General features: G+C 34.5%; 3 protein-coding genes across 3 annotated transcripts; all 3 read left to right on the top strand.

The window, feature by feature from the left end:
• The first annotated feature begins 1,021 nt into the window (after positions 1–1,021).
• On the top strand, positions 1,022–16,226 carry Tnks (tankyrase). Its single transcript, XM_962547.4, has 10 exons — positions 1,022–1,364; positions 1,415–1,943; positions 5,239–5,492; positions 5,545–6,009; positions 6,091–6,319; positions 6,372–6,757; positions 11,811–12,043; positions 12,095–12,778; positions 15,363–15,655; positions 15,707–16,226. Exons 1-10 carry the CDS (start codon positions 1,175–1,177, stop codon positions 15,942–15,944), a joined length of 3,501 nt encoding a protein of 1,166 aa, XP_967640.1. The 5' UTR covers positions 1,022–1,174; the 3' UTR covers positions 15,945–16,226.
• Positions 16,227–20,034: 3,808 nt separating this feature from the next.
• Rab27 lies at positions 20,035–21,283 on the top strand. The gene is made up of 6 exons (XM_962622.4): positions 20,035–20,183; positions 20,226–20,371; positions 20,418–20,485; positions 20,527–20,641; positions 20,786–20,898; positions 20,945–21,283. The coding sequence occupies exons 2-6, from the start codon at positions 20,228–20,230 to the stop codon at positions 21,135–21,137; spliced, it is 633 nt and encodes a 210-aa protein (XP_967715.1). The 5' UTR covers positions 20,035–20,183; positions 20,226–20,227; the 3' UTR covers positions 21,138–21,283.
• A 710-nt stretch (positions 21,284–21,993) lies between these two features.
• On the top strand, positions 21,994–23,805 carry LOC656157 (uncharacterized protein). The gene is made up of 6 exons (XM_962702.4): positions 21,994–22,155; positions 22,198–22,379; positions 22,430–22,514; positions 22,564–23,075; positions 23,125–23,312; positions 23,358–23,805. Exons 1-6 carry the CDS (start codon positions 22,101–22,103, stop codon positions 23,500–23,502), a joined length of 1,167 nt encoding a protein of 388 aa, XP_967795.1. The 5' UTR covers positions 21,994–22,100; the 3' UTR covers positions 23,503–23,805.
• The last annotated feature ends 1,090 nt before the right edge of the window (positions 23,806–24,895 follow it).

Here is a 24,895-nt window from a genome sequence, read left to right as displayed (position 1 = left end):
TTACACAAAAAAAGTAGGAAAATTTTTCATAATGTTATATAGGGTGTTTCACGTAATTTTACAACTTTGAAATATTGGATAATCTTCTCTAGTTTGTTCATTTCTTCAAAAAGTTTCCACGTTTTTAGTTAGTTATTAGGATTGAGTTTAGATAGATTCATTCCATCTCTTGATAGAACACATCAAAATTGTTTCCGAAAAACAGCAATTTATAAGAATTCTGTGCTATTAACGAGACAGTGATTAGTTTGACAACTACTGTCAAGGGTTTTCAAAAATTAAATAATTCAATGTGTATTTTTTATCTAGTGTTTTTTAGACTTTTGTATATTTGAGTGCGTACATTAGGCGCAGGACTCGTAAAATTGTGTGAAAAACCCTGTATAGAAAAGTTGTTGTATTTTTTGAGTTTTATTACGTGGTAAAATTAACACACGTATTTTTTATACACCCGATATAAGTTTACGATAAAATTGTTGCATTGTGTTTATGTCTTAATATTGATAATTTAATGCTCTATCTCTCTATCTGCCTGTATATTCTTTTGTTTGCTATGTGTTAATCGTTATACAAATACAACCATTTTTTCATTTTATTTAAATTTTTTCGAATGTTTCAGTTCGTTTTTTAACCAAAAACAAGACGAAATCATCTAATTTCATCTAGCCTTTTAGCAAGTTTTTAAAATGTTATCACTTTGTGATAAGACAAAGGCAATAACTCAATTGCGTTTAGAATTATGTTATTTTTATTTTCTTTAATCTTTAGCAAGTTTGTGGAATTTTAGAACTTTAAAAAAATTGTTATGCAATTAACATTACACTTCGCACATTTTGTGGACTACTTCCGTTTTTGGAAAATATTTTTCGGTGGGACGAGCATTCGATTAGCCATAAAAAAATTACTGAGACTGGCTAACAAAAAAATTGCAATCTGTGTCTTCTTTTCTATGTTATTCCAATAGTTAATATTTTAACAATTTCTGTAATGTGAGCATTATTACAGTTTTTCAATTCGGCTGGACGATCATTCGGGTGCGGTCGCCATCTTGCGTGAAAAATTTGACAGTTGTTGACGAGGGTGTTTTATGGTAGTGTTTGTAGCAATAATAATCAATATTTTTGCAATCTTAAATGTGAAATGAGTGGTTCCGCTAGCTGATTCCGACTTTGGAATGGCGGCCCGTCGTCTCCCGAGTTCGGCCCCAATGGAGTCCGTCCCCAATTCCTGCGATCCTCTTCGCGAGCTGTTCGAGGCTTGCAAAGTCGGGGACATCTCCCGCGTCCGCAAACTGGTAACCCCCCAAACAGTCAACGCTCGCGATACAGCTGGCCGCAAATCTACTCCGCTTCATTTCGCAGCTGGTGGGCCTCCAAACCATTTCACATTTCATGTTTACTTTACATTTCTCCAGGATACGGCAGACGGGACGTGGTGGAGTTCCTGTTATCGGCCGGGGCTTCCATCCAGGCTCGCGACGACGGGGGCCTCCACCCCTTGCACAACGCGTGTTCCTTTGGACATGCGGACGTTGTGCGGTTGCTTCTGGAGGCAGGGGCGAATCCAAACACGCGCGATAACTGGAATTACACGCCGCTGCATGAGGCTGCGATTAAGGGAAAGGTCGATGTTTGTATTGCTCTGCTGCAGCACGGGGCTGAACCCGATATAACGAATTCGGAAGGGAAAACTCCGTTAGATGTTGCTGATAATTCAACTAGAGCTGTTTTGACGGGGGAGTACCGCAAAGATGAGCTTCTGGAAGCTGCACGTTGCGGTGCTGAAGACAAGCTTTTAGCGCTTTTGACTCCACTTAATGTTAATTGTCATGCTAGTGATGGACGGCGCTCGACGCCTCTGCATTTGGCAGCTGGGTATAATCGGAGTCGTGTGGTGCAGTTGTTGCTACAACATGGAGCAGATGTCCATGCCAAAGATAAAGGGTAAGTTACATACTAACGGTGAAGGTGTTAACGTGTACCAATATTCGTAATTTTTATTCCAAATCGTAAAAAAAAGTCAGTCAGTAATGATTTTTTTTATCTGTATTTTTATTAAAGCTGATAAATCACCACATTGGATCAAAAGACAGATTATTTGTGACTTTTTTGAGCGATGTAGCGTATTCTTGTTTTTGTAGTATTTTGTCATGTTTTTATATTTTATATTTATTTTGCGAGATTTTGGTAACAATAATCTGGACAATCATCTTAGTTGTCTTTTTTCCTCGTACCCACTTGTTTGATATGCAGATGCTTTCATGAAAAAAATCACTATATTAGCTCAAAAATTATATTTGCATTTTCGAGCTTTCAAGCACATTTTTAAGAGAAATTTTGTTAAACCAGATTATTTGGGTTGTTAATGACTATTTTTTTTTTGCTAGAAATGTGACAGGTTTACTTTAATTAGTCTTTATCGCGCACTTTAATTTTTTCCTTGAAGTCTAAAAATCACTTAAATTTGGTTATTTGTGTTTTTTTTTTCTAGAGTTAATTAAAGCACATTTTTAAGATAGCTTTTGCCAAGTTAGGTTGAAACATTACTAATTGGGTTGATTCTGGTTTTAGTTTTAATTTTGTAGCATTTTTACATTTTTTAAAGCTGCAAGTGAAATTTTGTTACGAATAAGCTCAAAAAATTCCGTTTGGGTTGATAATGGACTTGCTTGCCTCTTTTCCTTACATTTTTTTGAGTTATATTTTTTGTAGAATTTTGTTAAACCTCGCCTACGGAGGAGAGACACAAATGACATTATTATTGTTTCTTTGAGCGTAACAGCGTTTTTAAGCAAAATTTAACTAAACCAAGCTGATAAATTATTAAATTTTTGGTACAGTGGCGCAGCCAGATATAAAGTTTATGGGGGGTTTACCTACGTAAAAGTAAAAAAACTAATAACCACACAGAAATGAGAAATGAGCATTTGCTATTAAATATGTTGCTCTGTACAAATGTTTTTTTACTTTTCTACAATTTCTTATACTTCTTATACTAAATTAATTAATGAATATCATGACGCTGAAATTTCTTTTCTAAAATGTGGTTCTGTACAAAATAATGTATCAAAATTGTCTCAAGTTTAAGTTTATTTGTTGTATAACTCACTTTTTGTAGCTATAAAAAAATATTGAGAATTTTACACAAAAAAACTTTATCCACCTGTTTCATGCCTTATTTTATACAGGGTGCTCAAAAACTGGCGCACCAACTCAGTGGTACGTTATTGAGAAGCAAGTGCAGATTACGAGAAAAATGTTGAAAAAATTCCTAAAGTTATATTTTGCAAAATCTGGAGCTACAAACTTATTGTGTTAACTTCTTTAGTTTTCATTATTTTTTTATATTTTTATGTTTCATACCAGGTAATCGTTCCGTAACAAAACGATGAATAATTATTTTAAAATTTACTATCAGGTTTTAGCAGTTTTTTTAATTTAAAAAAATTAAAATTTATCTAAAAAATCACAATGTGTAGATGTGCCAACACTGGGAATTATTTCCTAGGAAACCGTTTCAAAAATAATTTATTTTTATTGTTGATCAAATTCTATTGCGATCATGACTGTTAGACAACGTTGCCACATATCATTGACCTAAAATTAGTTATTTATCAAAAACTTTAATACAAAGAATTTTTTTACTATTTTTACCATTATATGTAACCACTTCTCTACCACACACCATTGAGTTGGTGCGCCAGTTTTTGAGCACGCTGTATGTAGTTGGTGATTGCTTTTTATTTTTTTGTTTACGTGATTTTGTGTTAATAATTAAAAAAAAAATTGCAAAATAATTGCCTTAGAACGCAAAAGAACAACGAGATAAAGCTTTTCAGTATTTTTTGTTTTGTTTTATATTATTTTTTTATGTTTTTTGTTATTATTTCCATAAAGATAAAGGAGTGTACTATTTTTTTACCAAAAAATTTCTTTTAGAGTTTATTTGAAAAATATAAATATGAATCTCGTGAGTTGCTTTTCTCGGAATATTCGCTAATAGAAAAAGTCGAATGTTTACACTGACTGTCTCGAAAATGTATTTTTTTGTCTTATTACTACTACTAAAATCATTGTGTTTATGTTCTGGGGGGGGGGGCATTCAACCCCAAAATTTGGACCATAATAAGCTAAAAGAAATCTAATATGAAAAAGAAGTAGTGTTTCTAGTATTTTGGCACATTTTTTAAATGAGCAACTTCATTATTTAATGAAATTTTGTTACGAATACGCTCAAAAAACGCAAAATTTGTTTGATAATGGACCCACTTGCCTTTTTTGCATTTTTTGAGGTATTTTCTTTTGTGAAATTTTATTAAACCGGGCCTAGACGACTAACCGAGTCAAAAAAATCGATTATGACACAAATGATCCTAGCAAATGACATTATTATTGTTTTGTGCGTTGCTGCACGTTTTTAAGCCAAATGTTGCTAAGCCAAGCTGATAAATTACTAAACTGGTAATGCACTCATCATGCTTTTTTATGTATTTTTTTTAATCAGGCTCATTAATCATAATCAATCATTTGACAAAATTTAGTCAAAAATAAGTTGACAAAAATTCGCCAAATTGGATCGAAAATAGTGTTAGATCTCGTTTTTTTTTTTAAGTATTTGTTTGAGTTTTGAGTTAATGATCTTTTTGCCAAAACAATCTTGAATTAGGTCTAAAATGATATTGTGTTTGTTTTTTCGAGTTTATTTTTTTTTTACATTCTAGCACGTCTTTTAATCAGATATGCAATTATTTAGCAATTATTTGTAAAGAATTTTTAATTTTCATCAGACTTAGTTGTTTTACCAAATTTCTCTAAAACAAATAAATTGGAACAAAAATGAAATTTTTTTTGAGCGTTTTTAACACGTTTTTGACACGTTTTTGAGTGTATTTATTTCACGAAATCACCCAATAATGGTTTTATGTTAGCTTTTTTCTATTATTTAGTAATCAAAATTCCTAAAGCGGGTTAGAAAGGACTTTAACCCAAGATACAAATAGTAGATTTTTTTGGCAACTGTTTGAAACAATAAGAAAAACGTGTTTTTTATTAACCGAATTTTGAGAATATTTTTTGGACGCTGCACTCACTTGTGTAAATATTAAAACTACTTAAAAAACTTTTAATTCTGTGTGATAATAGACACGGTAATGATTAATGAAACAATTATCCAGTCGTCATCGTTTCGAAAGTTATTGTATAACAGTCGATGTTACCGCTTTCTTTCCGCTTTTTCCAGCGGCCTCGTCCCTCTACACAACGCGTGTTCATACGGCCACTTCGAAGTGACCGAAATGCTAATTAAACATGGTGCTAACGTCAACGCCAACGATCTCTGGGCTTTTACACCCTTACACGAAGCGGCTTCAAAATCACGCCTTGAAGTGTGTTCGTTATTACTGAGCGAAGGTGCGGATCCAACTCAGCTCAATTGTCATTCGAAATCGGCAATCGATGTAGCACCGACTCGAGAATTACAAGAACGACTCTCATGTCAGTCAATTCTAATAATTGTTACACAAAAATTTGAACATTTATATTGTAGGTGAGTATCGTGGACATCAATTACTGGATGCTTGCAAACAAGCCGACACCACCAAACTAAAAAAGTTCCTCACATCCGAAGTAGTCAATTTTAAACATCCATATACCGGTGATACGGCGCTACATGTAGCCGTGAATTCGCCCTATCCGAAGCGTAAACAAATAATCGAATTGTTGATTCGTAAAGGAATTCATTTGAATGAGAAAAATAAAGATTTTCTGACACCGCTTCATCTGGCTGCTGATAATTCGCATCTTGATCTCATGGAGGTGCTACTAAGACACGGTGCTAAAGTCAATGCTTTGGACGGATTAGGACAAACTGCCTTGCACAGATGTACCAAAGATGATAACGTCCAAGCTTGCCGACTTTTACTGTCCTACAACGTCGATCCCTCAATTGTCTCGCTACAGGGCTACACAGCGGCGCAATTAGCCGGCGAAAACGCCCAAAAACTGTTCCAAGGTACCGTATGTTCTGACAACTTTTGCCAACTTAACATCATTAGAGTCACAGAATTGATAAATTTATAATTTTTTTTACAAGATCCTCCAGCCGTTAACGGCGATGTCGAATGCCAAGTGTTGGAAGCTGCGAAATCCGGCGATCTTGAACAGGTTCAAAGACTACTAGAAACGTACCCCAACACGGTTAACTGTCGCGATTTGGACGGTCGTCATTCGACTCCCCTCCATTTCGCGTCCGGTTATAACCGAGTAGCCGTTGTCGAGTATCTCCTCGAGCAAGGAGCCGACGTACATGCGAAAGATAAAGGGTTGGAACCGTTTTTTCTCACTCAATGTTGGTATAAAATTAGGGTTTTGTAGCGGTTTAGTGCCTTTACACAACGCTTGCTCCTACGGTCACTACGAAGTGACCGAATTATTAGTCAAACATGGAGCTAATGTAAACGTTGCCGATTTGTGGAAGTTTACACCGTTACACGAGGCTTCAGCGAAAGGTAAATACGAGATTGTGAAATTGTTGTTGAAACATGGTGCTGATCCCACGAAGAAAAACCGAGATGGAGCTACGGCTCTTGATTTGGTGCGAGAGGGTGATCAAGATGTTGCCGATTTGTTGCGAGGGAATGCAGCATTGTTGGATGCCGCCAAAAAGGGGAATTTGGCGAGGATTCAACGGTTGATTACCGCGGAAAATATCAATTGTCGCGATGTGCAAGGGAGAAATTCCACTCCGCTCCATTTGGCCGGTGAGTAGCTTATTTTATTCGGCGCCATCTGTTGTTTTTTCGAAAAATTGTTTTGTTACCATAAGTTAGAGATCAACGAGCTTTTAACAACTGAATGAAGGACAAACAATACCTTGTTACTGAAGAAGACAGAAAGTAAATTTAAAACATATTTTTTTATAAGTATATCGGTAATTGTAATGTAAAAAAAAATAATATACCACAGTATATTCTGAACATAATATTGCATTTAATAAAAATTACAATAACTAGTAAACAAAACAGAAAAACTTGGCAAGTAAATAAAACTAAATGTTGGGAAATGTCAGAACATGGACTGCTTTTAAATTTTAATTATTTACAGATTACAGTTACAGATCACAAAAATTATAAGAAAAAGGTTATAGTTTTTGATGATTAAAATTTTACTTTAAATTTTTTCACAAGCGAAAAAAAAATTTCATGTAGTATATAGCAACTCTTTTATTAAATACTGTATTATAGTATATAATTACATAAAACTGATTGAAGAAAGAGAAATCAATTGCATTTTGTTACACTTGCTGTCTTGAAAGAGGTAGGTGATAAGTTGTAAAAACGTTTTTTAAAGTAGAACTATACTCACTACGTCTGAAGCGGAGATGTTCCAATAAGCGCGTGAACGCAAAATTTGAAATTGAATTTTTGTGAAAAGTAATCAACAAAATGTTTTTTTTTACAATTGGGTATTGTTTCTAAGTTGAATTATGTCCTCATAGGTAAGTTTATACTTTATTTTAAAAATTTGTAACCGAGTCTAACCCCTGGTTTCTAGAACGATATATCGTTAGATAAATTTTATCAATTGGATAGTTGCTAAGGTAGAGATGCCGTGATTGGTGTTTCTATAGAAATTATGGAACCGATAAAATTATTCTAACAATTCGGGAAAAAAATTAATCAGACGCCCTCTGGTGACGACATGTTGTACTTGTCGAAAACAGTAACGAAATTTTCGTAATTCTTCTTTTAATTAATTTTTTAGCAATTTTGCTTGTATCTATAACAGGGTTGCCCAACCTTTTTTTGTCCGTGGGCCGGATTCATCATGACATACGATTTCGCGGGCCGGATTCTTTATAATTGCATATCTTAGTAACACCTTTGAAAAAAATTCAACATTTTCAATGAATTCACGAATATGTTTGTGCTGATTCATTTTTTTTAAATATTTATAAATTTTATGAAAATGTTGCGTTTTTTAATTTATTTTTAGAATTAAATGAAATCATAAAAGGTTAAAATTTCAAAAGAACAAAATCTGTACTCACGATTTATTAATGTGAAGTCTGATGTTGTTTTTCAGAAACTAATTTTTTAATATTTGGTTCAAGTTGAGTGACGTTCATCCTTAATATGGAATGAAGGTGATCATCTGAAAGTCGAGCGCGAGACGCTGGTTTGGCTCTTTTTAAAGTTGAAAATGTTTGTTCACAAATGTACGTGCTTGCAAACGCCGTTGTCATTTTCATTCCAAGGTTTCTCAAATTCGGATAAGAATCTAACGCTGCATAAAAATCTGGTAAGGACTTCTCGCGAAAAAGATCCTGTAATGGTGTTTGGCATTGCAATTCAATTAATTCTAATTGTAAATCACCTGGCGCCGTAGAAACATCCACTGTAAAAGGATTTTCAAACAAGCGTATTTCATTTTTAATCCGGTGAAAATCTGCAAATCTATCTTCGAAACTTTTGCTGAGTAATTGCAGCATCTTGGTAATTTTTTCACTTGGAAAATGATCATTTTTCCTTTCTTTACGTAAAGCAGTGCAAGTCGGAAAGTGCGTCAACTGTCCTTTTTCCGTTTGCTGTATGAAAAGCTTTAATTTTGTTTGAAACGCACATAAATCAGCATATACATGGGAAATAAGTTTGTCTTTGCATTGCAATTTGAGATTAAGTTCATTTACATACGCAGTTAAATCACAGAGTATAGCTAAATCCCACAGCCACACAGGGTTACTTAGTTCGTGGAGCTGAGTTGATTTTTCAATAAAGAATATATCAATTTCATGTCTCAAATCAAGAAATCGCTGTAGTACCCTACCGCGGCTCAGCCAGCGGATTTCGCTATGAAAAACCACATCACCATATTCGGCTTCAATTTGTAAAAGAAATTCTTTGAATATTCTGTGATTCGTAGAATATGATCTTATTAAATTTACGGATTTAGTAACTACCTTCATAACATGATCTAAATTTAAAATTTTTCCACAAAGATTTTGTTGGTGAATGATACAATGTATATCCAACGGCGGTGATCCATTTGATTCCAGCACTTTTTTCCTTAATCTGGCTACTAGCCCATTGTGCCGACCAACCATAGATGGAGCGCCATCTGTGGTTATGGCCGTTAATTTATTCCAGTCAAGGTTAAGATCATCAAAAATTTCGGATACTTCCTTAAATAAATCTTCACCCGTAGTAGTTGTTTTAATACTTTTCATTGCAGCAAGTTCCTCCGTAACTTCAAAACTATTATTTATTCCACGGATGAATACAAGCAATTGCGCAATATCAGTCACGTCCGTAGATTCATCTGTAGCAATGGAAAACATTTTGAACTGACTTGCTTTTGATTTTAATTGTACCATAAGATCACTTCCTAAATCTTCTATTCTTCGTGTCATTGTCATACGTGATAAACTCACAGATTCGAATGCACTTTTTTTTTCCGGGCACACTTCTTCCACTACCGCCATTAAGCACCTTTTAACAAATTCCCCATCTGAAAATGGATGAACTTCTTTGCCTATTATGTGACCTACTCGATAGCTAGCTCGCACAATCGACTCATTAATATTTTTCGCGTTGTTAAATAGTTTGGTTAATCCGCCAATTTCACTTTGTAAATTTGTAATTTTATTTTCGCGGCACACACCGACGTATTTGTTATATGTCTGCTTATGTTTGGAATCGTAATGTCGTTTGATGTTATGTTCTTTAAATACAGATAAACTTTCCTTGCAAATAAGGCATAAGCATTTTTCCCCTTGCGCCACAAAAAAGTACATGTTTGTCCATTTCTCTTGAAAAACGCGGCACTCACTATCCACTTTACGTTTTTTCGTCGACATTATTTGGGGTAAAAATATTCAATATTATAAAACTTTCACAAAATTAAATTTATATTTTTTAATAACTTATTTATCAAAAATTAACTTAAAGTTTTCACAAAAGTTAATGTAAACATATGTGAGCATCTCCTATGAAATAATTACCACAAGTAACTCCATGATTATAACTAACTTCACTCTGTAGTCACCTCGACTATCGGCCACTCGCGGCAGCACTAGTCGACATCGGCATGACACACACACACCGTGTCATGCCGATGTCATGTACAAATACAAATTATTCAATCAAAATACATATAACAATATCAGAAATATTGTAGTTAATAAAATTCACAGAAAATACTTTAATAAATTTAAAAAATACGCGGTATTTGGTCAATAATTTACGAATATCCGACTAGGAGCTCGCGGGCCGGATTGAGCTTCTTCGCGGGCCGGATCCGGCCCGCGGGCCGTAGGTTGGGCACCGCTGATCTATAATTTCTTACATTAGAGAGAGTTAGTCTAAAAGTATGTGGTGGTAAATACTAGCGTTTCCTTTGGTTGTGCTGTTTTTAATGATTATAATGTGTTTTTCGTTGGAATTTGAAAGTGGATAAAAAGTGAAAAAGATTTTATTTTTGATAACAAAGTGTTATTAAAACAATTGCGTAATCAAAGACTATAAGTATTGAATCATAACTGATAGCGAATACATGTTGGGCTCAAAAAAAACAGTGAATTATTGAAGTGAATGAATTTGAGGTTAGAAAAATATCTTGAAATACTCGAGTGAATTCATAAAACTGTAATTAAGATTAACAACTGCTGATACATTTAAGCGTAAATTGTTCTAAAAAGTAGGTTTTTCAATGTCATTTTAATAATTGTACAATAAAGTCAGCGAAAAAACATTCATTCGTTATTCGTGCTTTTTCCGTCATCTCTAATTTATCAACATTCATACAACAGTCATTCCGTGTAGGTAATGCAATAATTGTTAAGCCCCAAAATTTATACAACGGTCTAAACATCGGAATAAAAATTTCCCGCCATTTATGGTTACTGTTTTCAGCCTTGCTTAGTGGCGCCCCCAACGGTAATTTTACTTCTGAATAATAACTCGTTATATAAACCGGGGGTAAATGGGTTGGTTAAAAATTCGATTGATTTATTTTTTTATAAAAAAAATTCAAGTTTAAATCGCTTGAAAAAATATTGCAACTTTTTGAGGGCCTTAACAATGGAAATAAAATTATTCCAAATTCCAAATAAAATTTGGAAAAAAATGTTCGTATCATTTAAAAATAAAATGAAAAAAATTATTATTTGGATTTTTTATTTATTTTTTTTTTTATTAAAAAAAGTAAGTTTTTGATAAATATTATTAGGGGTCTTGTATATGACATTTTTATTTTAGGATTCTCCATAAAACGATTAAAATTATTAAGCTTAATTAAGCTAAAATTATTTTAACCTGTTAAAACCTGGTTTATAAATATTTAAAACGAAATAAGAACTGGTCTGTGTGTTAATGATTTAACCTAAGAACATCGTAAAACGCAAAAAAATACGATTTTATTAATTATTTTTCTTAACAACCAAGTTTCAAATTCGCGCATTCAAGCAGGCTTTTGAACAGTAAGCCTTGTGTATAATAGTTCTTCTCAAGACTCAAAAGTCTCATAAATCAGGAATTAAATGTTCAACATCAAATTTTTAAAAAGAGTACATTAATGGCGTCCATCATTGACTAGTATTGAGATTAACAAACGCTTTACGAAAATAGTAAATCAACCATAATTATGTTATTAGGTGTAAAAGTGATACTTTATGTGGCGACGAAGCTTAGAATTTGTTTTGTCGAACGTAGTAAGAAATTATTAAATTCCTAACAATGTTTTTTCTATGTATTTGTCCGAACATTTAGTTGTTAGGGCCCATAAAGGAGAGTGTGTACTAGATAATATTTTTTTCAGCGGGCTATAATAATGTGGAAGTTGCCGAGTATTTACTCGAACATGGGGCTGATGTTAACGCTCAGGATAAGGGTGGTTTAATACCGTTGCATAACGCTTCCAGTTACGGTCATTTAGATATTGCTGCTTTGTTGATTAAGTATAATACTGTGGTGAATGCTACGGACAAGTGGGGTTTTACGCCGTTGCATGAAGCCGCCCAGAAAGGCAGGACTCAACTGTGTGCCCTTCTTGTAAGTATTGAGTAACTTGTTGCTACGAAATTTACTGATTCGTTGAGACAGTTAGCGCATGGCGCTGACCCATTTCTGAAAAACCAAGAAGGCCAAACTCCGATGGATTTATCAAGCGCTGAAGACGTCCGTTGTCTCCTTCAAGACGCAATGGCGTCGCAACAAGGTGTGCCAACAGCGCCCCCTTCACGTCCAGTCTCCGTCGTTTCTTCGCCAAGTCCATCTCTCACTCCTACTGTCAATACCGAGACTGTTTTAATGCCATCGGGCGCTTCAATTCAATTATCGATTCCTATAGGTAGTAGATCAAGTGTGGCAATAGTTGAGGGTTGTTGTTCCTCCTCGAAATTGGAGGGTGACGATCAGGATTTAATCGGAAATATTACGAATATTCCTTCGTTCCTTGCTAGTCTCAATTTGGAACAATTGATTGATATTTTCGAAAGAGAGCAAATCACGTTGGATATTTTGGCCGAAATGAATCACGACGATTTGAAACAAATTGGGATTTCGGCGTATGGTTTTCGACACAAGTTGATCAAAGGAATGGAACGGTTGATGTCGAGTTGTGAAGGCTTGAGGTTGATGCCGTCGAATCCGGGGACTTTGCTTATTGACCTTTTGGCAGACGATAAAGAGTTTATTACTGTTGAAGAGGAGATGCAGAATAGTATCAGGGAGCATAGGGATCAAGGGCATGCGGGCGGTGTCTTCAATCGATACAACATCGTCAGGGTAAATAACTGTTTTAAAGTTTTAATCATTTAGGACTGGTTTATAGAAAGCTCTATTAAAGTTCAATTTATTGTTAATAGTTAACAAAGCGAATGGTCCAATCAGATTGCTTCAATTTGATCACGCGATCACACATTTAATTGCGGATTAAATTAATCACGCTTCTATAAACCGGTCCTTAGTGTTGCCAAGGCCTCTCGTCTTCGATTTAGCTTTTTGCAAAGAGATTTATAAAAAAAATTGAACTGAAACGAGAAAATGGTAAAACATAATTTCAATATTAGTTTTCTACGGTTTATTTTGTTGGGTTTCTTTGCTTCTTTCGTTCAGAATTGCTTTATCGGATTTAATTAATGCACAGCATCCAAGAAATTGCAAGATTTTTGGCGATTTTTTTGTCTATTTTGGTTAATTTTTTTATTCTAAAATGAAATAAAAATTAGTCTTTAGAATAAATGAGGGCTTGATTTAAGAGAATTTTTTTGAACTGCTGCAGAAAATTTTAAAGGTAAGTTCTAAGTCGACAATTAATTCGCTTATTTTATTCGATTTAGATCAATTAGCCAATGACTGTTATTTAAAATAAATCAGCCATTCCATTTGAACGGACAGTTTGGATAATAAATTATAATAAATTATCAGAGTTTGAGCCAAAATGAAGAGCATTTGTCTCATTAATAAAAATCCGAGGACTTTTTATTTTAATTAAAAAAATGGTGGATGCGCCGGGTTAATTGTATTTGATTTCTTTTTTATACAAACTATTGCCGAACCAAAAAAAAAAAACAAACCGTTTTTATGCTTGAGAATCAAAAATATATTCATAAATTATGACAACATTGTTTCGTGCATAAAGTTTGTAAAATTTTGCATTTGTTGCCTAAAGAGCGATTGCGAATACTTTGCACAAAATTTTATTTTATTGATTTTCAGTTTTTATGAACAGTATTAGTAGAAGTGATTTTTTTATAGGAACTTTACTAAGTTACTACAGCCAAATTGTTTACAACCTACAATGATGGCCACATTTTTAAAATTTGAAATACGAACAGAAAAGAGAAATACAGATTGATGACGGACGGGACACAAAAAAGACCTCACATTTTTATCATTGAACATTTGTGTTAAAATTTTGTTAATTTAAAGGCACTAATTCCAACAACCACATTTAAAGTAAAAGGTGGAACGTGTTGAAACTTTTGTAACCACAAAACCGAAGAACAAGGCAATGTGTAACGACTTCTGATTAATTTACTTTTTGTCTACACATATGTGAAAATACAATGTTCAAAAATGGTTGTCCATCAAGTTAACTATGGAATTCTAATTTTTCATTTAGCTTTTTACTCACTTTTTTGCATTTTTTGGAAAAGTTCTTTCAAAAGTAAAGTTTGTCTTGATTTATGTTTTTTTTCCGGGATTTTTGTTGTTGCGTATTTTTTCATTTTTGGGTCTTTTGCATTATTTTGACGGATCTGTCACTTTGACGACATTCGCAATTTAAATTAAGCGGCACATCACGTTCAAATTTTATAGGTGACTTGATGAACAACCATTTTTGAACACATTGTAGCTTAAAAAATTTATTCAGACAAGTTTTAATTATTATTAAAGACTTTTAGGACCGGTTTGTAGAAGTGTCATTAATTTAATTCGCAATTAAATGTGTGATTAACTGATCACGTGATCAAATTTAACTAATGTGGTTAGTCTATTCGCGTTGTTAACTTTTAACAAGGAATTAAAATTTAATGATGCTTTTTATAAACCGGCCCTAATAATATTAAAACTTGACAGTGAAAATTAAAAATTCTTGATTTTGTTCGACAACGTAAGAAATAACAACATTTTATGTATGCGATCACGGATGGGTCATCAAAAGTTAGAAACGTAAAAGTAATATTACTAATCAATTTACTTACCGATTTCCATTTTCTAAACTACCAAAAACTAGAAAAATATTCTTCAAAAAATATTCAACAGTTGTATTACGTTAGTATTTTATGTCGCCTAAACGGCATTGTATGTAAATTTCAGAATTCAATGAATTTCTCGTAATAACTCTTTTGTCACAAAATACAGTAAATATAAACCGAATCATGTTTTTTTTGGAAAGAAACTTTACATTACTAAAATTATTTTAAAATTTCTGGGTCAGGTTACGTTTTTCCTGGAATGGCTGAAATATTTTCCAAAAAAAATCATGCTTTCAGTTAAGTTCTGTCTGTTTTTTTCAATGAATTGGAGTTATTTTGAAAAAATAATGCCATAAATTTCGAAGTGGTCTGTTAATGTTAAGGTTTTGCTTATTTTAAGGGCTTATTTTTTAGCTTATTATTTTATTTCTTAATAAGGGGCCGTTGACTCAAAAATATGTAATTTTTTTATTCAAAACTATCAATTTTTTGTGAGTAAAGATTTTTCATCTTTTTTGTTGCTAAAGCTGGTCATTGTGGACTATTTTGTTCATTTTTTTGCACGTCAAGTGGGCCATGAAATCTTAATTTGGCTACACAAACGTCAGTTGTCGTTCAATTATCAGTGTCACCAACTTAATTTCAAAGTCGCTTGATTTGAAATGTAGATACAGAAAGTCCAAAACCGGAAGCTGTGGGAGCGCTACACCCACCGTCGCCAGGAAGTGTCGGAAGAGAACAACAACCAATGCAACGAAAGGATGTTGTTTCACGGTTCACCCTTTATTAACGCGATTGTGCAAAAGGGTTTCGATGAAAGGCATGCGTATATCGGGGGGATGTTCGGGGCTGGGATTTACTTCGGGGAGCATTCGTCTAAAAGCAACCAATACGTGTATGGGATCGGGGGCGGCACCGGATGTCCGACACACAAAGACCGCTCTTGTTATATTTGTCACAGGTAACGTTTGCATTTGGTTGGGGGTGGAAACGTATTGATTGTCCTTTTTAGGCATCTTTTGCTCTGTCGCGTGACTTTAGGAAAGATGTTTCTTCAGTTTAGCGCCATGAAGATGGCACATGCCCCTCCAGGACACCATTCAGTGGCCGGAAGGCCGTCTGCTGGTGGTTTAAATTTCCCGGAATATGTGGTTTACAGAGGGGAACAGGCTTATCCCGAGTACCTCATCACGTACCAGATTGTTAAACCTGAGAATTGTCCAATGACGAGTGATAGTGGTGTCAGGTGATTTGGTTGCAAGGATACAGTGAAGGAGTTGTGGTACGGAGTCGTGGCTATTTTGCTCAAATGTTTCGTTCCAACAACGATTTGTACTTGTCAAAAGTCGAGGCAATAATGATGCCCTTTTATGTGTTCATAATTCATGTTTTACTGATGTAAAGCGAGGACTGAATCTGCAGCAAATTGTGATATCTCATTTCGAACGATTAGTCAAAGCGATTTTTGTTTTATTTATGGTGTGGTGTTTGTCTTTATTTTTACTGTAGTGTTAATAAAATATACACAAACATTTTTGTTTTGTTTTGTACTTTACCCAAGAATGTTCGTGTTGGCAACATTACCACAAGAGCAATTTATTTGCATCAGAAGCGCAGGGAGTGGCCGCTTTTCTCATTTTTTTTTAGTTCCTAAACCTTTAGGAACCAAGTCAAGCCAAGTCATTTGATAGATAGTGCCATTAAGAAAGCAAGAGGAAACGTGGCTTGGATGAAGAAGAATTGGTTGATTGATAACAAAGAACATTTCCATGCGTAATTAACTAGACTAGACAAATTTTAACTTTATTGCATCAACTGTTTGGAATCCAAAGAATGTAAAGTGATAGTGTAACTGTAGGTATCCTCTTGTTAATGTTTTATTGTTCTTTTTCTGCTGTGTTTTCAGGTCTAGACGATTTCATAAATTATATGTTCAGCCGAACATTTTCCTTTTTTGTTCTTTTTGTTTCATTGTCATTCTTTCTGCCGTTTGTAGTTGGCAAGGTGTTCAAACGAACAATTTTCCTCTTTTTTACATAATGTTGTCGCAATCATTCACCGACCTAGGTAAACACTTCCGCGCGGTCAGCACGATCAGCAAAAATGCATTTCACGATGCTAGCGACAACAAGACTTATTCGTAATCACTTTTTAGTTTTAACTGCATTTTCTACATTACATTTACCACTGTTTTAGATTTCTTGTTTTAGTTAATAGTTTCAATTTGTACATAGTCATTGTTTTTATAATCAAGAGTTTTTTTAATATCAAGTACATCCGCGACTTGGGAGTTTTTTACTCCCTACATCCTGCTTCGCAGTGTTATTAAAGTTCCGAAAGATTACAGTCTGACCCTTGCGCCACCGCCGCACACAATAACAAGTAGAGTGAAATTCCCGCGAAAAATTCATCCCGAATCTCTTCGCTCTTATGCCACCAGTTGCACGCAACCAAGTGTTGAAGTGTTCCCGTGGAAGATTTAAGTCAAAATCTGTCCATGATCCTTCAAGTGCCTAAAGGTCCTATGAACTTTCGGCGTGGAAGTAAAAATGTGGTGTTTCTTATAAATTAAAAAATAATTTTCTGCAACGCGTGTGATAAAAAAAATTCGCCGTGAATGATAGTGTAGTGTCTTTATTTTGTGTTCAACAGTGCTGCAGAATCAAGGAGCAGAGAAGATCAATGGCTGATTTATTTAAACAAGTTTACCTTATCGACATAGAAATGGAAGAAATGTCGTTAGCAATGGCCTCATCAATGACATCATCTCGAAAACGTCAAGAACCGATTCGAGTTCCTAAACGTCTTAGGCATGGGTACCAATAAATTAATGTCCGAATTATAATAAAAAAAATTGGATCTAAGAACGATTGAGCTCTTTAAATCCGTCATCTACAATCCAAGTTTAATTGAAACATTAATAAATAATAATACTGTTGTTTTATTATTATTTTATTAGTATTATTATTATTATTTTATTCAATTACCTAGTTTTTATTTCCTATTTGGACTTGTTGGAGGTGTTGCAGGTGTGAGAATTACAGTTGGTATAGTTAGTGTTACATTTTTTTTCGTGTTTGTTTTGCCTTGTGTAGATTCTAAAATGTACAATAAAGTCACTATATAACAAATTTGTCTTACCTTAACTCCCACTGTTAGCTTTTTTGTCATTCTTAACGTATTTAGTTCTTGCTATACAATTACGAACTGAAATTAAATGCGTGTTTCAAGCTAGAAATATTCTTACGTCTTATGTTTTTTTTGGTTTATTGAATATTAATTCAAAGCAAGAATGATCATTTTCTTGCCTTTTTCAGTCGTTAGGGAACACACTGAGGTTTTGTATTCATTACAGTATACAATAATTTAGACCTAAAAATAGTGAACTAAATAAAAATCCGTTTTTTAGAGCATTTGCGACCTACATTTGGTTAACAGTGGGTCTAAAATGACAAATCGCAAAAAAATATTGAGTGTGCTGTTTCAAAACTATAAAAACGCCAACGTCGCATTTTTTCTCAAAATTATCTGTTATAAATTATTCATAGACTTCAAAAAATAATAGCTAATGTAATTTATATACTTTCAACGAGAGATCTAATCATTAATAACTATTTTACAATTTTATCATTCATATTTGAAAAATTAATTCGGTAATATGCGACCTTGGCGTTTTCATAGTTTTGAAACAGCCAATATAGGCTTAACTAACAGTGATAAATTTCAGATTTTCGAATTTGTGAGGTAAAAACAAAGTTTTTTTTCTAAAAAATTGTTGCTGCAATTGGCAGGAAAGTCAGTTTGTTTTTGAGCAAGAGACATTTATTTTACAGTACAGGCGTAAAACTCACAAAAGTCAATTCAAACTGGCATATGATTGGGTTAAAAGCAAAATATTTCGGCATTTTTTTACGTGTTGAGGGTAAAACGTTTGATAAAAGTATAAATATTTTTTTGATTGAGTTTCAACTTAATTTGGTGATTCTAGCAAAATATAATTATTGGCCAGTTACAATCAATTATTCCAGCTGTTTTTTGGGTAAGTCCTATAAACAACAGACCTAAAGCCGGTACTAAAATGTACAAATAAAACGTTCCCGTCCTCGATAGTTCCACTAATATCGCCAGAGAGCGCAGTTGTTCCATCACCGTCTAAGTTTTCAGAACAATGAACTTGAAAAAATGGTTGTATTAGTATAACGGTTAGAACAAGGCAAACAAAAAAAAATACAAGCAGATAGAACATTACATTCTCAATAGTAAAACATAATGCTTAAATTTTATCGTAAACTATATGTATCTAAAAAAATATTAAAGTTTTACTTTCGGTTCACATTCATAAAAAGCATTGTGGTGCAAATGACTAGGCTGTTACCATGACAACTCATATAAAAGTTAATGCCAGAAGTACGCTATTTGCACCACAATAGTTTTTATGAAAGTGAACTTCGTATACCAATTTGCATTCTGCTCTATATTTTTCAAAACGCTGCTAATACGGTTACAAATGCAAGAAAAATGTTAGGAAGAAAGTTGTAGAAAATTAACTTACAAAAAAGTCCCCGAAACCATATCTCTATCTTCATCTCTTTTGCTCCAAAGTCATTCAAAGATGGTCAAGCGACGGATTTGCTTCATTTTCCTGATGGAAAGTTAATTTATACCTAAACTTTTGAAGATAGAAATATGGTGTCGCCGACTTTTTTCTAGAAAATTTCATTCTCTACCACTTTGTTCCTTACACTTTTTTGTATCTTTAAGTATACACGCAAAAATATAAAAACACTGGGTTGAAGAAAAAAAAGTGTATGCGACAAAGCTGTAGAGAATTAAATTTTCTATAAAAAAAGTGTGCGATACCATGATTCCATCTTCGGCGATTTAGAGATAAATTAACTTTCAGTTATATGACCACATTTTTCTTGGTATTTTTAACCGTATTGAAAAATAAAGGTTTAAATTTGAAATTTTTTTCTTAGTTTTCGATAAAAATTTTAATCGGGAGTTTATCTCATTCTGTTATGAGCACATAGCTCAACATTTCTGTATTTTTTTCTAAGTAATTGGTGAATTGGTTGGATTTAAATTAATTTGGCGGTGAGACAGTATAATGCTCGAAGTGCTCTCAATTTTACTCTGCCGTGTTATTTTTTGGGTTCAGAAAATCCTGCGATGTTGTATCTCGTTTCGTCTCCTAACTTATAGTCCCCCGTAGTCCTTAGATATTATTGCTAAATTGCAAAATAAAAAACATCGCCGGAAAATAACTATATAAAAGCTATGAGCACAAAAAAGGAATTTAAATTGTTGATAAAAACTGATAACAAAACGTTTCATTGAGTTCTCGCTTCACCGAGTCGATGAAGTGGCGCGCGGACGCTAGGCGTCGTGGCGTCCCAGTAATCAATCTGACAGGTGGTTATTCCAGGCGTTCCGCGATTGTTTGCAACAGGTTGACACGACTTTCCCCCGAATGCTGCTGAAATAAGGTAACCCCTCACAGGGTGTGCAAATAAAGCTAATCTCTTTAGAAATGGATTATGACTACTTGATAAAATTCCTGGCATTGGGCGATTCCGGTGTTGGTAAAACGAGCTTCCTGTATCAGTACACTGATGGACTATTCAATTCTCGCTTTATTTCGACGGTCGGAATCGATTTCAGAGAAAAAAGACTGGTAAGCCTGTTTTTTTGCGGGTGGTTTTTGACTGTGTGGCTTCCAGTTGTACCAATCAAAGGGGCGCAACCACCGGGTCCATTTGCAACTATGGGACACTGCGGGCCAAGAGAGGTATTGAAATGTTTGATAAATTAACAAAATTGTCTCGTTAGGTTTCGTAGTTTAACCACAGCGTTTTATCGGGACGCCATGGGCTTCCTTCTGCTGTTTGATCTCACTAACGAACAGTCGTTCCTCGAAATTCGCAACTGGGTAGAACAGCTGCGGGTAATAACACCAATTATTGATTTATTGCTTTTGTGATTTTGAAAATCTAGTAAGTTTTGTAGTTAGGGGTTGGCACTAATCGCAACTTAAATTAAAAAAAACACACAGAGAAAACATATTTTCTTTTGCTACGTCATTTTTTAGCTGCATGCGTACTGTGATTGCCCCGATGTTGTCCTCTGTGGCAATAAAGCCGATTTGGAGGATCGCAGAATCATAACGGAATGGCGGGCGCGCGAAATGGCGGAAAAGCTTGGGTAAAGTCCCGACTGTGACCATATTTGACATAATGCCACTTTTCAGGCTAGTTTATTTAGAGACTAGCGCCGCGACGGGACAAAATGTATCACGAGCCGTCGAAACGCTTCTGGAAAAAGTGATGATTCGTATGGAGACGGCCGTCGACAGGGCCATGCTTCCAGGGCGTCGGGGGCGCCCTAGAGATCCTAACGACGTGGATTTCAACGCGCCCCCGACTCATAATTGTACGTGCTAATGTGTTCCAACCGAATTCAGTATTGTCGTTATGCCCTGGTACTTCCATTCAAGCCTATCGTTATAAACACAAAGCCTATAATAATGTTATCGATGAGGATTAATTTTATGTAGCTTTTTACCAAATAAATGGGTATTTTTGATTCATTTCGCGCCCTAGTTATCCCCAGTTTGGAAGTAAAATTACCGTTGGGGGCGCCACTGAGCCGGGTCGAAAACAGTAACCATAAATGGCGGTAAAATTTTGAGGCTTCACAATAATTGCATTGCCTATGCGGAATGACTATTGTATCTTCGGTGCAAGAAACGAATGTTGACAAATTAGAGATGACGAGGAAAACACAAATAATGAATGACTGTTTGGTTCACTTTCTTTACTGGAAAATTATTACTGACATTGAAAAGCCTACCTTTTGGAACAATTTATCCTTAAATGTATCAGCATTTCTTAATCTTAATTGTAGTTTTGTAGATTAAACAAAGTATTTCAAACTCTTTTCATTGGAAAAATTCTAACCTAAAATTCACACACTTTACTAATTTATTGTTTATGATCCATTACTTATAGGCTTTAACTACACAACTGTTTAATAACACTTTATAATCAGAATTTAAATCTTTTTCTTTTTTATCCACTTTCAAATTCCAACAATAAACCGTCGAACCAAAGTCAAAGCTAATATTTACTACCACATACTTTTAAAGTAATGTAAGTAATTAACAATATACACGCAAAATTGTTAAACTATTCATTAAATGTCGATTAAATGTGGAATTACGAAAATTTCGTGTTACTGTTTTCGACATAGTTCAAAAGCCATCACCAGAGGGCGTCTAGTAGTTAATTTAAGTTAAGTCCGGCCCTGTTTTCTGCATTGCCAACCTGACGTACAATTTTTTCGATGTAAAATGTGAGGTTATGTTTGAATGAAACAACAAATGTTTGCTTTTTATTTAAACAAAAATGTGTTACGGGCCGTTCGCTCGCATTTGCCATTGGGGCCCCTTGACTGCGTTAGGTAAGTGCCAAAAAACCGCTTCTGTTTTAATTTTTTATACAGGAATCATCAAATTGGTGACTGGGATGACGATACACTGCAACGGAATGTGGTGGCCCCCTGCGCGCTCCTTCGGGGGTTTTCTCAATAGTGTTGTTTTTATTAGCTGTTCGGGCCTGACTTTGTACAATTTTTTATCGGCTATGTATCACGGGCCGGGTTATTTGCCCCAAAACTGGAAACCTGTGAGTCCCCTATTTTCCTGTTTTTCTGAGTCTGATAATTGAATTTCAAGACGAATGAAACTGATTGCACGTACTTACAATGGTGCGGGGTTTGTCACGGGTTTAAGGCCCCCAGATCGCACCATTGTCGCAAATGTATGTAAGAAAAAATCAGCGAAAAATTGATAAAAAATGTGTGATTTAGGCGGGCGTTGTGTCTTAAAAATGGATCATCACTGCCCTTGGATAAATAACTGTGTTGGCTGGGGGAACCACGCACATTTTACCTCGTTCCTGGCTTTTGCCACTTTGGGGTGTTTACATGCTTCGATTATTCTGGGCTGTTCACTTTATAGAGCTTTAAACCGTGTACATTATTTATATTACGGATCAGGGAAAGAACCGATTGTTTATTTAGGATTATACGGAATCATCCTCTGTGTCCTTGCGTTAGGTTTCACTATCGGTGTGGTAATTGCAGTAGGAATGCTCCTCTTCTTCCAAATAAGAGCAATCATTCGCAACAGGACCGGAATCGAGGACTGGATCATGGAGAAAGCTAACTATCGGCGAAAAGCTCGCAACGAAACGTTTATTTTCCCTTATGATTTAGGCGTGTGGCGGAACATTCGACAAGTGATCAATTTTAGTTGCCAACCAGTCGGCGATGGAATTTTTTGGCCAGTTGTCGACACTTGCGACCAATTCACTCTAACAGTAACAAGTCGTTCTTGTTTTTTCTTTTATATGATTTGGAATTTACTAGAGGGAGCAAATTGAACAAAAAACCGAAAAAAGACAAAGAACCAAACTTTACAAAATCATATATCCAGCATCAGGTTCGTGGGTTCCCATAACCCAAGGCTTGAAAGTTTGTTGTTGTCCGCCGTGCACCGACGAGGCGCGAATTAGACTTGAGGTTGGAGATACGGTCTCTGTGACTCGATGGCGAAAGTAAGTTTCATATAAAAAAATACAAAAGGTGATTTGTGTTGTTAGGTATTGGTTGTTTGGAGAAAAACTTCAAGATTTGCCTCAGGCTGAAGAATCGCTCTATAGGGTAAGGGGGTGGTTCCCCCGGCGGTGTGCCGTTGAGATGATTGATGGCAGTGAACAAAGCGTGAAAGATAAGAAAATTAAATAATTTAACAAATATCAGGTTTTCTAGTCAAAATCGTAGTTAAGTTTTAATACCTTTCAGCTATGTGTACCGATTTTTTATAAGGTTTTGTTATGATATGACGGTTGAGTATGTGGTGAAAAGGTTCATCCAACTTTTTTGGCGAAATTATCAATCTATTTGATTCGCGTTTTTGTTGTAATTGTATTATAGGGACTGTCGATAGCATTTAACGGCGCAGTTCTTACTAGAAGTTGATAATTTCTTCAGAAAAAAATTATATATGTATTTGGAAGTTTTTTATTCCAATGAAACGATTTATACTGATGGAACACTTTTATTCACCCATCTTTAAAACCTGCCCGTTTCTTTGACTTAAAAGTCCTTATTATTATTTTTTATTAAGTTTATGTTTATACTTAATTTTTGCTATCCTCTAACTTCTGTTAAATAACAGCGGCAAAAATCTCGCAGTAAACTAACAGTGACAGTGACAGTGAATTTTTAAGATGTTTTACCAAATTAACAAGAAATTGTATTAAAAATGTGATAAGTGGATAAAACTAGAAGCTTAGAATCACGCATATAATTCGACCTTTGGTCTTTGAAGTGTTGGAAAACGAAGAAATGGGATCAGACCGATCATAGAAAAAATGCAACTGGTAAAATCCAATATTGTTGCAGAGGTAATCTGTGCAATCCTAAGTGGCAATAAACAATTTAAAAATCGCCAAGAACGCAAAATTTGTCTAAATATAAAATTTATACACTTTACTTTTCATTTTGGTTACATTATTCCGTGAAAATAAAATAGATTTTTTAATTGTATTACTATTTATTTCAAATTACATTTTTTGTTTTTCAGTAGTTATTTTCTTTCTTCCAAATTGTATTCCTACCTTTCCCTTTTATTTTGCGTATAAATTTTCTCACAGAATATAGTACAGGGTGTTTAAAGGCTAGCGCACTAACTCAGTGGCACGTTATTGAGAAGCATGTGTAGATTAGATTAAAAAATATGAAACTCCAAACTTATTTTGTTAACTTTTTCATTTATTCAGTTTTCATTATTTTTAGTGTTTTTACGTTTCACACGTTCCCTTACGAAACGATGAATAACTATTTTTAAATTTAATATTACACTTTAGCGATTTTTTGAATTTAGAGAAACTAAATCTCATAAAAAAAAATCACAATTTATAAATGTGCCAACACTGGGAATTATTTCCTTGGAAACCGTTCCAAAAATAATTCATTTTTATTGTTGATCAAATTTTATCGCGTTTGCGATTGGTAGGCAACGTTGCCACATATCATTTATTTATAATTAAACTAAAAGATTTTTTTACTACTTTTTCTTCAAATGTAGGCAATTCTCTACCACATACCGCGCCGGTTTTTGAGCACCCGGTTTATT

Source organism: Tribolium castaneum, chromosome 4 (assembly GCF_031307605.1).
Source record: "Tribolium castaneum strain GA2 chromosome 4, icTriCast1.1, whole genome shotgun sequence".
NCBI classification, from domain to species: domain Eukaryota; kingdom Metazoa; phylum Arthropoda; class Insecta; order Coleoptera; family Tenebrionidae; genus Tribolium; species Tribolium castaneum.
The sequence above is the reverse complement of the archived record's forward strand: the minus strand, read 5'-3'. Positions and strand labels throughout refer to the sequence as shown.

Excerpts from the sequence above, each read along its gene's own strand:
- Rab27 (XM_962622.4), top strand. The coding sequence starts at position 20,228 with ATGGATTATGACTACTTGATAAAATTCCTGGCATTGGGCGATTCCGGT. Across the intron at positions 20,486-20,526 it reads GACACTGCGGGCCAAGAGAG|GTTTCGTAGTTTAACCACAG; the intron begins GTATTGAAATGT and ends TTGTCTCGTTAG. Across the intron at positions 20,642-20,785 it reads ACTGGGTAGAACAGCTGCGG|CTGCATGCGTACTGTGATTG; the intron begins GTAATAACACCA and ends GTCATTTTTTAG.
- LOC656157 (XM_962702.4), top strand. The coding sequence starts at position 22,101 with ATGTGTTACGGGCCGTTCGCTCGCATTTGCCATTGGGGCCCCTTGACT. Across the intron at positions 22,156-22,197 it reads GGGCCCCTTGACTGCGTTAG|GAATCATCAAATTGGTGACT; the intron begins GTAAGTGCCAAA and ends TTTTTTATACAG. Across the intron at positions 22,380-22,429 it reads TGCCCCAAAACTGGAAACCT|ACGAATGAAACTGATTGCAC; the intron begins GTGAGTCCCCTA and ends TTGAATTTCAAG.
- Tnks (XM_962547.4), top strand. The coding sequence starts at position 1,175 with ATGGCGGCCCGTCGTCTCCCGAGTTCGGCCCCAATGGAGTCCGTCCCC. Across the intron at positions 6,758-11,810 it reads CACTCCGCTCCATTTGGCCG|CGGGCTATAATAATGTGGAA; the intron begins GTGAGTAGCTTA and ends TATTTTTTTCAG. Across the intron at positions 12,044-12,094 it reads CTCAACTGTGTGCCCTTCTT|TTAGCGCATGGCGCTGACCC; the intron begins GTAAGTATTGAG and ends TCGTTGAGACAG.